At 38.5% G+C, this 12,004-nt stretch overlaps 1 protein-coding gene and 1 pseudogene across 1 annotated transcript; one reads left to right on the top strand and one right to left on the bottom strand.

The window, feature by feature from the left end:
• Positions 1–2,792: 2,792 nt before the first annotated feature.
• Positions 2,793–3,782, top strand: LOC144376818 (olfactory receptor 52L1-like; annotated as a pseudogene).
• A 5,861-nt stretch (positions 3,783–9,643) lies between these two features.
• LOC144376817 (olfactory receptor 56A4-like) lies at positions 9,644–10,594 on the bottom strand. The gene has a single exon (XM_078045092.1). The coding sequence runs from the start codon at positions 10,580–10,582 to the stop codon at positions 9,644–9,646; it is 939 nt and encodes a 312-aa protein (XP_077901218.1). The 5' UTR covers positions 10,583–10,594.
• Between the last annotated feature and the right edge of the window lie 1,410 nt (positions 10,595–12,004).

Here is a 12,004-nt window from a genome sequence, read left to right as displayed (position 1 = left end):
AGTGCACTGAAAAAGCAGTGAGGAGACTGTGATGGGAAAGTGCAGGAGCCACGTCCTGCTGCCTGGCAGCACTGGAGGACAGCCTCATGGAAGAGAGGCTGCTTGTACTGGATTTACAAAAACAAGTTGGAGCTGAGCAACATCAGTGCTTTGCTTATGGATCGCTTTGCTTCTTGGTCAGAGAGTTAAGGGCATCTTCCCCTTCAGGTTCCTGGGAATAAAGTCTCTTCTTCTTTTCCTCTAAGGAGCACAGAGAAAATTCTTGTTACTTTAACAGCTAATATTTAACAAGCAGTTCTAGGCTCTTACTGTGGCTCAGGAGTCACCCAGGACAAAGAGGAGGCAGGTTATACTCAGCACAAGCTTCTCTCATCTCTCCTGTACCCACAGGTGGACTTCAGCCTCGGTGCTCCTTGGATGCTGCCTGTGTTAAAGCCAGGGTGCCCAGCACATGTGTAGCTGCTCTTTCACTTCTCAGCTAAATGACGGGAAATGGCCTTAATCTTGTGGCAGAAGAGGGTAGCTAAGAAAGCAATCAACTGTCTCACTGGGTGAAATGTTAAGTGCTGAATGGTGATTTTTTATAATTATGAGATTCCCCTGGAGATCTCAATAGTAATGTCACTGCTTTTCTAAACTGAAACTGGATGAAAAACAAGGACAGGGAGATATATACCCACCAGGCAGTTCATTTTTTATTGCTGATATTTTTAGAGTTTTGTGGCAGTATTTAATCATTATTGATTTAGGAAAAGGCACACGGAATGATCTATGGGTGCTCAGTCCACAAAAACTGAGGCCTTCTTGATTATATTTACATTTTCATGTGTAAACCCTCAACACAGAAAAACATTATTTCAGAGTGTCATCTGTCTTTTAAAACCAACATATAGACACAAACGTACAGATTCAGATTTTTGTGTTGGTGCTTGAGGGGTTAAAAAGTGGTTAAGTAGAACCCTAGTTATTTGGCACTTGATATTTACAAGGAAGGTGACAGAGACTGAGTTATTATAGCATCATGATGAGAGACACAACAACAATCTGAAACACAGAAAGAGATTCATGTAGATAAAAAAAAAAGAAATCTGTGATCTCATACTAAGTCATCATTTATTATTACTGTTAATAACTATCATTTATAGAATTACTAATGTATCACGACTTTACATGTAGTATTTCATTAATATTTATTATAAATCTGTGACTTGATCTTATTTATCCTAAGATAAAGCCTTTGAGAGTTTAAGTAGACTGCCAACAATTCATTCCTAGAATATGAAATGGACACAGCTTGCACCTGAATCCTTTAGTCCCCGATGCTTGTGTTTATCTTACCACATTGTGAATTGTCTACCATGCTAACATGTAATTACCAAGTTTAATGAACAATGATACTTCCTGTTGAAATAAACCATTAAGATATTGAAAGGGATTTTATAGTAGTGATAAATCAGAAATTGTGAATGAAAAAAAGGATGATCCTGTTAAGAGTTACTAATATAATAGGTATTAACCTAATATAGTCAATGAATCTTCCTGAGGGGTGGGAGATGAGAAGTATCAATTCAGATAAAGGAGGAAAATGAAAGAATACTCGAAGGGAATATACAAAATAGAGTGGTCCAGTGGTAATCCCAGGAGTTTTAGAATGTCTAAAACAAAACATTTAACATATGGGAACATGTTGAATGTAAGACACAAATACAAAAAGACTGTCTTCAAAACTTCAAGTGCTTGTCCTAAAAATATGACTATTCATACAGGGAATTCATGAAGAATTTTGACCATTGGAGTAACATGATGACATCTGCATTTTAGGAAAAACCTTTTAACTTCAGGATTAAAAGTAGATTGGGGCGAGACCCAAAGCTAAGGCAGAAACACCTAATGACGAAGTCCAGATGAAAGAAGTTGGAAGTGTGAGCTAAAGCTGGCATTTCAAGGGTCAGGGAAAAGGAGAGGCTATAAGAGATGCAAAATAAATGAATAAATAAGTCAAAAGGAATTGGTGAAGGGGCAAAAGAGATGAAGGAAAAAATGGGTAAGGAGAGTTTCCAAATTTCTGGATAAACTTGGGAAAGTAGATAGTGGTATAACTCACAAAAATATTGACAAGACTTAGGGAAAATTTGGGAATGATAGGAAACTATGTCCAGTCTTGGATATGTTTACTGCATAGTCTGTAGTAAAGCAAACACAAAAATATAATTTGTTTCAGAAAGATATTTGACTTTAAAACATAAGTTTGGAAGAAATGGAAGTATTTAAATGTTAAAAGCATGTGAATGGGTGAACTCATTTAAGAGACAATGTACAATATCGTGAAAGAAAGAGGGGATGGAACCTTGGAATCAATCTGTAATGAGGTGGAGAAGATGGTGGGCCTGGGGTCAGAGGAGGAACAACTGTAGAGTGCAATGTTGTGGAAACAGAAGGGGAATAGTTTCAAATGTAAAAGACGGACTTATTAACATCCAGAGAATGACGTGGAGAGTTCTTTCAAATGCACAGTTCTGAAATACAAATAATTGAATGGTAAAATGTAAGCATCTCTCCCAAAGGCAGCATGTGTTTATTCTTATCTCTGAGTAAAACTAGATTTATCCTAATTCAGACATGTTCAAGTCTCACCCATAAGAAGAGTATCTCCAGGAAAGGAGATGTCTTTTCCTTGTCTCTAACTGTATTCCCTTGTGTTGCAGCTCAAGGTGCTTCATTCTTCTGGTGCAGAGGGCAGCCAAGAGCTGGACTATGTGGTAACACATCAGGAGTGGAAAAAAAACATAATGTTGGTTTCTTTTCCCTTTTCCCTCTTTAAGCCCTTTATCATGGCCCTTAGCAATTCCAGCTGGAGGCTACCTCAGCCTTCTTTTTTCCTGGTAGGTATTCCAGGTCTAGAGGAGAGTCAGCACTGGATAGCTTTACCCTTGGGTGTCCTTTACTTCCTTGTACTAGTTGGCAAGGTTACCATTATCTTCATCATCTAGGCTGAGCAATCCTTGCACCAACTCATGTACCTCTTCTTGGCCATGGTAGCTGCCATTGACCTTGTCCTGGCCTCCTCCACTGCACCCAAGGCCCTTGCTGTGCTCCTGGTCCATACTCATGAGATTGGGTATGTTGTCTGCCTGACCCAGATGTGCCTCATTCATGCTTTCTCCTCCATGGAGTCAGGTGTACTGGTGGCCATGGCTCTGGATCGCTATGTGGCCATTTGCCATCCTCTGCACCATTCCACCATCCTGCATCCAGGGACCATAGGGCGCATTGGGATGGCAATGCTGGTGCATGGGTTGATCCTCCTCATCCCCTTCCCCATCCTCCTTCAGAGCCTTATCTTCTGCCAGACCACAGTCATAGGCCATGCCTATTGTGAACATATGGCTGTGGTAAAACTTGCCTGTTCAGAAACCACAGGGAACAGAGCCTATGGGCTGGCAGTGGCACTTCTGGTGATTGGGCTAGATATCCTGGCCATTGATGTCTCCTATGCCCACATCCTCCAGGCAGTGCTGAAGGTACCAGGGAGTGAGTTTCGACTCAAGGCCTTTAGCACATGTGAGGCTCATGTTTGTGTCATCTTGGTCTTCTATGTCCCTGGAATATTCTCCTTCCTCACTCACCGCTTTGGCCACCATGTACCCCATCATGTCCATGTTCTTCTGGCCACCCTGTACCTCCTTGTGCCACCTGCTCTCAATCCTCTCGTCTATGGGGTGAAGACTCGGCATATCTGTCAGCGAGTGCTCAGAGTGTTCTATGTTAAAGGATTGATCTGAATCCATTCTAGTTAGTTTCTTCAGAGGTTCCTGCCACAGGCACAGCCAAGAACTCATGGTTGTATGGATTATATGGATAGAGGCCATTCTACAATGAAGAGTCCTGCTAGTCCTACTAGCTCCATGCCAAGAACAGCCCACAGGCATTTGGCTCCACGTTCTGTTGGGATGTATCTGGATAGCTGGATCATGAAGAGGCCCCGCTCCTTGACACACACACATGTTAATTTTTTTCTCCTGGTGCCCACAGTTGTCCTTTTTCAGAGTGATTTCAGAATAAGATAAATGGCAGCTCTGATTATGACATCTTTCCTGCAACCCTGTCTGGAATGGAAATGGAAAGTCCGAACTTTTGCTCAGTTTTAGAGCATCTTCAAACCCTCTAAGAGTGACAGTGAGCTCCAAATCACTGGACTCTTGGGTAGCAGCAAGGTCTCTTCAAAGCAGCTGAGAAGACGACTTTTTAAGAAAATGCTCTTTATCCTAACACTGATGTCATTTTACTTAAAAGAAACATAATTGATACAAGTAGCTTTGGGCAAGGGAACTGAGAGCCAGTTGATAATGTTACATGGGAGTTGGAAAGCCACTGGATGTTACTTTTTGTGTATTTAGTCATCAAATATACCAATAAATTTTAAAATAATAAAAGAGTACAGAATATATTATCATGCCAACATAGAATTTGAAAACCAATAACAACATGATGGCAATGAAAAGCCCTAAATACTTGGGGGATAAAGCACATCTCAGTAACCATATATCAAATAAGAAATCACAGGGAAAGTTAGAACATATGGCTATGCAGGGTGGCAGTTTCAGTGTGTTGTTTTCATATATGTTCATGGGAAAACTATGTCAGGTTCATTCCACTGTATTTCCTTTGCTTATTCCCCTTCCTTCCCTTCCATTCTCCATTTTCTGATCTACTACACTTCTATTCCTAGCCTTACCACCTCCACTCATTATTGTGGGTTAGCTTCCAACTATCAGAGAAAACATTAGACCTTTGGATTTGGGGGACTGGATTATTTCAGTTATCTTGAAAGCTTCCAGATCCACCCACTTACTGGCAATGTCATAAAATCATTCTTCTTTATGACTGCATAATTCTCCTTTGTGAATAATGCATAGCAATGTACAACACTTGCTCTGTAAGTTTGTTACACAATGTAGGAAATAACCTATCACTTGAAGGTATTCTGTGATAATGACATATTCTGTAAACCCTCAAGCAACAAATAAAACTTCAAAACCAAAAAATTATAATAAACCAAAAGAGGAAATAAGACAGAGTTAAAAATAGTTTATCCAAAAAAAAGAATAAAAACAGGCATGTACTTAAAAATAACATCAGAGCTGGTAAGAGGGAAGGGCTATGTGTGGGTGAAATAAAATAGACAAAATTACATATGTTGATGTACATGTCCTTTCAGATCCTCCTAGAGTGATCATTTGCTGCTATTCTAACCCCTCAAATGCCCCCCAAAGCTTCTTCCTGAACAATATGAGTAAAATCAATTTAGATCATTCCACTCTGTCCTTCTGTGGTCCCAGGGAAGGTCTATGGATAAAAAAATATATATTAGACTTAAGTTTCATTGTTTCCTTACAGTATTTCAGCTGCATTAGTATATAATGTATTTTCTCTCACTCCTGTTACATTACACATATTTTTACCTCAATCAGAAAATATTTCCCTGATTTTTTTCTAACGCTTTTGTCTTACTTTGTCTGAGTGTTACATGTTCTCTGTTTTTAGAGTCTTAGACACAATGAGATCATTCTCCTTGTTCTTTTTACTCCTTTGAACACAACTATTAAATCCCTTAGCTCTTCTATCAGCCTTCTGTCACCAGCATTTCAATCCTCTGCTCCACCTCTAATCTCAGGACATTTTGCACATTTTCTCAGAGAATCAGTAAGAGGTATAGGAAAAAACTGAGTAGTGATCAGACAAACGTCTGAGTTCACTTTATCTGTCACCTCTCACTTTGCTCCTTTGGTGGTTGCTATCCCAAATGTTCGTCCCTCCCTGGGCAGAAAGATATAAGACAAGGGAATGAATTTTCTAAGGCATGAGCCGGATTCTCTGTGAAAGAACACTTAATGAAGACGTGAAGGAACCAACTAAACACCAATTGGAATTTTGATTTTCTGAGGGTGTTTCCTTGACCTTCCAGCAACCTACATCACTAATTTTGCCATGTTTTCCCTAAACACAGGCCAAATGTCACTACTTACAGATGAGCACATCTACATATGGTTCCATTTGCACAACTCCAGGTGGAGAAGCAGAGTCTTATTATGACAAATTCTCTCATTAAAGAAGTAAATTCACCCTTTTCTCAAATGTCTATATGTGAGCACTGATGTCAGACTAATCCTGATCCTGCTTCCACTAGTTCAGCTCTAGGCTAACTCCACTAGTCTTACACATCAGATTGACATCCCTGCAGCATTGCTCCCTTCCAGCCTCCATTCCCCCAGGTTGGACAATCTGGTTCTCAAGTAGAGTTTGGAGCTCTACCGATCTCCCCTGAACCTCATCATTCTTGAACCAAAGGTCTTAGTGTAACCCATATCACCCTTGTTAATAGCAAATCTCATCAGGTAAAATGACAAAAACTTATAATTTATGAACTCATCATCTGTTGTAAAAATTGAAGAAAAACTCTTCACACTTAAGGTCTCCCTTTAGTATCCTTTCTCGATACACGCCTGAACTGTACTTTGCTTCTGATTTGACCTACAGACTTCAAATACATGTGTCTTTCTGATCTCAATACACAGGGGTATATGATAATGAACATACATTTCTTTGAAAACATTAGAGAAGCAAATGTACAGAGGAAAATAATAAAGTGGGTTCCTACTTATAATTTAGAAGCATATTTTAGACTCTGGTTGAGAAACTCTTCATAAAATAGGTCATCTAGCACATTGAAAAATCAGGAAAAACTACTTAATAATAGAGGAGTTATCATCCTTAAATGAGAATACTAACTCAGATTGAGATCTGTGAGTCAAAAGTCACACATCTTATAAATGGCCAAACTGATGTCTCAGGGGTTTAAATAAATCAGTCTCATTCCAAAGTAAGCAGATTTAGCAGGTGCAGTGGCACACATCTGTAATTTCAGTGACTCAGGAGACTGAGTCATGGCCAAGTTGGAGGCTAACCTCAGCAACTTAGTGAGACTCTAACTTAAAAATTAAAAAAAAAAAACTGGTCATGTAGATTGTGGTAAATTACTTCTGGCTTCTATCCCAAGTAGAAAGAAATATATATATATATATATATATATATATATATATATATTGCCAAAATAAGAACCCTTAGATTTTATGGTATTCAAGTTTGTGTTGAACTGTGAGTTATATGCAGCTTTTTGTTAAGTGTTTTGGAGAATATATTAATGACTTGGTTCTCTGAGCCATTTAAAAAGAAAACAAGAAACAAAGTATGATGTTTTATTAACTTTTATTCAATTAATATAACAATATGTAAAGCGCTATATTAGCAATTCTATAAATTGAAAAGATGGAATTTTAATTCTCTGTGGGTGTTTACTGGACCAGTTTCAGAGAAGTTTACAATCTAACATCTGAGAGATGAACATATACTCATGACTCAAGATGGCCAGATCAATTCCATTGGGGTGAATAAATTAAGGCACTGTGGAGTAAGTAGAATCTAAACTGAGACTGTAGAATGGGCTCAGTTTGTCAAACAAAGATATTAGTGTTAAGTTTTCTGTGTGGAAAAGGCTACTTTAAAAATATATATACCAGCAAGTATGGTGCATAATCTAGAAAAGCACGAGTTAGGAGCTGGCAGATGAACAAGCGAAGGGAAGAGTGCTTGAAAAGTATTGTGTTTTGATTGGGCTCTGTCTTGGGAGTTGCAAAACAGAAAATGGAGATTAAAGATATTATTTTGATGAAAGGCAACATCATAGGAATGATGAACTACTTTATAAGTTCTCCAAGAAAAGTTGGGTCAACCCAGATCAGCTAAGTTGGAAAGCATTCCCAAATGACTCATAAAATACTATATATGAAGCCCTCAATTACTATCCCAAAAGGGACCTGGTTACTAATGTAAATTAATACCAGGAAATATCAACCAATCACCACCAATCAATAAGTCACAATCACTTTCAGAGCATGATTGGGATGAGAACTGTAAAGAGTTAAAAACATTTGTTCTCATTTAGCCACTCACTAATTCAAATGCCTGCATTCCATAGAAAACTACACTGGCCCCAGGTCAAGATATGAAGATTGACACAACAGGGCTTCAAATAGGATGAGGAATACAATTTAAGGTATATCTAAGAAATGAAGGAAAGGATGGGAATGTAGATGGTACCTGAAATCTGACGGAGAAACCAGGTAAGACAGTATGAAATTAGACACTGATAACTGGGTGGGGAGAGAACATAATATTTTACTTAAAATAAGACACACTCCAGTCAAAATAGCAATTATCAAGAATGCAAATAATAATAAATGTTGGAGAGGATATGGGGAAAAATTTACACTCATACATTGTTGGCGAGACTACAAATTAGTACAACCACTCTGAAAAGCAGCACAATAGCCAAACTATGGATGCAACCTAGGTTTCCTTCAACAGATGAATGGATACAGAAAAATGTGGCATATATACACAAGGGAGTATTACTCAGTCGTAATGAAGAAGAATGAAATTTTGGCATTTGCCAGCAAATGGATGGAACTGGAGGATATAATGAGAAGTGAAATAAGCCAGTTCTGAAAGTCAATGTTCAATTGTTGTCTCTGCTATGCAGAAGCTAATCCAAAATAAGGTGAGAGAGAAAGAGAAAAGAAAAAAAGAGAGAGAAATCTTTCATCAAAATAGAAGAAATATCAGTAGAGTAGACAAACAGGATTGAGGAGTAGGAGGAAAAATGAAATACAGAAAAAGGGAAGAAGAATAGAATGAATTTGACTGAACTTTCATGTGTACATACATGAGTACATCACAGCGAATCCCATGAACAAGTATAACCACGAAACACAAATTTTTAAAAATACTATAAATAAATTCCAGAAAGATCATTAGAACTAGAGGGAGAGAAGAATGGAAGGGAGGAGCTGGAGGTGCTACGGAATGAATTAGAGCAAATTATATTCCATGCTTTTGTGATTATATCAAAATGTACCCTAATGTTATCTATAACTAAAATGAATCATTTAAAAACATATTTAAAAATTACCCTTTCAAATATAAATCATCCTAGAATTTAACCAAATTTATTACAAATAAGAAAAAATCTACAGAAAATTTTTACATCAGAGAAGTGGCTTTAAGTATAAATGATAATGATTTCTATTAGGAAGAAAAGAAGCAGTGTATGACACATGCCACTCACTCTACATAAGACCAAAGTTCTGGAATCAACTTCTGTAGCTCCACAAGAGACTCACTGATGGCATAACCAGGTTCAGCCATATCAAGGAGAATAAAGAGATCTAACACATCTGAGATAAACAATTTAGGAAACTGAAGAGCATTTACAACTATTGGAATAACATTTCTTCTTTATTTGACAACTATATCACTCAAAGTTCTTGAAGTTATGGCTTGATAAGTCCCTTTCAATTGATATGGCCAGAAAAAACTTACAAGTTATTCCAAAAGGCAAAAGTTAAGCTTCTAGTCAGTGTAACAGAAAACAGGCATCAATATATGAATATCCCATAGTCAGTATTGAGCAAAGCAACATACAAACTTACTCTTACATGAAATATTTAAAGTTCCTATGCATTATGAAAATTAATTCCCATTGTCAATTTCTGTTTCCAAGGACACGTCTCACTCATTTGACTTCTTACAATCTTCTCAGCAGTTTCTGGATTCCCTGCTTGATTTCTTTGGTCCTTACACCATAAACAATGGGGTTCAGCGCTGGGGGAATGAGGTGGTGCAGGATGTTGAGAAGAATGGGGACATCAGGAGAAATTCTCTCCCTGGCCAGGTTAGTGATGACCAGAACCAACAGCACTGTGCTGAAGAAGAGAATGAGGATGAAGTGAGACCCACATGTGCTCAGGGCCTTGGCCACAGCACCCTCAGCCTTGATCCTTAGCACAACTTTCAAGATAAAGGAGTAGGAGAGAACAATAAGGATGAGGTCAGAACCCAGCAGTGTCCAGCCTATCACAAACTGGTAGAGCTGGTTTAAGGTGATGTCATCACATGACAGTTTGGACACAGACATGTTAGTGCAGATACAGTTCTTGATAATTCTTACACAGTATCTCAATCGGGAAGAAAGTATGGGGATCGGCATAGTAAGAAGAACATTCCGGGCCATGATAAAGGTAGCAGCCCTGACCACAAACTGGCCAGTGATGATGGAGGGGTACCGCAGTGGATGGCAGATGGCCACATAGCGGTCATAGGCCATCACCATGAAAGTGCAGGACTCCATGGGAAGAAAACTGTTCATGATGAACATCTGGAGGAAGCAGGCAGAGAAGCTGATGGGTCTGAGGTCAAACCAGAAGATGGCCAGGACCTTGGGGATGACAGTGAGGCAGAGCACAATGTCCAGCAGGGAGAGGAGGCTGAGCAGGTAGTACATGGGCTCATGCAGGGAGGCCTCCAGCCAGATGGTGATGAGGAGGGTGGTGTTGGCCCCCATGGCCAGGAGGAAGAGGAGGCTGAGGGGCATGGACAGCCAGTGCTGCCAATTCTGGTAGTTAGGGAAGCAGATGAGGAGGAATTCAGAGATCAGTACAGAGGAGTAGTTGCTTTGTATTGCCATATGCTGTGCTCTCATCAGGACTGACACTTCAGAAAACCTTGATGGACAAAACAGGAATAAATCCATCTACACAACATGAATATCCACAGAGAGAAGTAACTCATTTTCTAAAGAATCATTTAAAAATAATAACAGCTAAGTATCTAGCATTCTAACCTAGATACTTAACTGTTAAACACCCTGTAATTAGAATGGACAGAAAAAAATTATATTTCTTTGTTTGCCTGAGATACTCCCTTTTGATGCTACTTTTAAGTTTTGTGCCCAATTTGGTTGATAAATTATGTAATCAACCTCCTTATAAGAAAATATCACTGTTATCCCAGTTTTACAGATGAAGAAATAAAGGCAAAAGTAAGCAAAGTCACTCATGGTGAAACCATGACTTGAAACCATGAAATCTGGATCTTACAGCCACTACCTTTTTCTGCTACTATAAAAACATATATGAAACTACTTATGCATGCTCAGCTAGTAAAGTAGATCAGCCTTAGACCCCAAACCAATGTTGGTCTCTGTCCTTCATCCAAGAGACGATATCACAGACAAAGGAAGAATCAGACCTTACTACATTACCAGATAATACTTGAAGACTTCATTAGAGTTGTGACTATCATATATATGGAAAATAAATCTCATAGACATCTAAAACAAATAACACTTTGTTATAAGAAAATGTAAAAATTATATATATATATATATATATATATATATATATATATATATATCTCCTAGTGTCTTAGGCAAGGTGTTGAGATGAGAACCATAAATTTCAGGAGCCAGCAATTTTTGGTCCAACAGTACTATTTCTAGAGTAAGGGACAACTAGATGTGGTGGCACATGTGTGTAATCCTAGTGCCTCGGAAGGCTGAAGATCCCAAGTTTAAAGCAAACCTCAGCAACTTAGCCAGGTCCTAAGCAACTTAGCAAGGTCCTTTCTCAAAATAAAAAGTAATTTTTAAAAAGGGGGTTGGGGATGTGTCTCAATGTTGAAACACCTGGGCTTGATCCCTGCTTTAAAAAATTTAAAAAAATTAAGAAAAAGAAAGGTGAGGGACAACAGCAACTGACTCCATGTGAATTCACCATCAGTCACAAACCCACACTCTATGGATTCCTGACCAAATATATCATAAGCAGTTGTAGAAAAAAATATAATGGGTTAACCTTTTACATGATTTTCATGCTAAAGCCTATCTCAGAACATTGGTTGATATGCCCAGTGACACTGTTTCTTTAATGCTGTTAGAAAGCTCACACTCAGGTACTTTTAAATCAATGATAACAGTAGTCCTGATGAGTGTTGGAGTCTTTCCATCAATTTCCCTCTCTTTTCCTCTGAGAAAATGGAAGCCAACTTCTCAAAGGTGAGAGATGGGAATATTTGAAGGCATAGATGAAGGTTGAAATAAACAAATTTT

Source organism: Ictidomys tridecemlineatus, chromosome 4 (genome assembly GCF_052094955.1).
Source record: "Ictidomys tridecemlineatus isolate mIctTri1 chromosome 4, mIctTri1.hap1, whole genome shotgun sequence".
NCBI classification, from domain to species: domain Eukaryota; kingdom Metazoa; phylum Chordata; class Mammalia; order Rodentia; family Sciuridae; genus Ictidomys; species Ictidomys tridecemlineatus.
This window is presented reverse-complemented; position numbering and strand designations above follow the sequence as displayed.

Coding starts and splice junctions, on each gene's coding strand:
- LOC144376817 (XM_078045092.1), bottom strand. CDS start 10,582: ATGGCAATACAAAGCAACTACTCCTCTGTACTGATCTCTGAATTCCTC.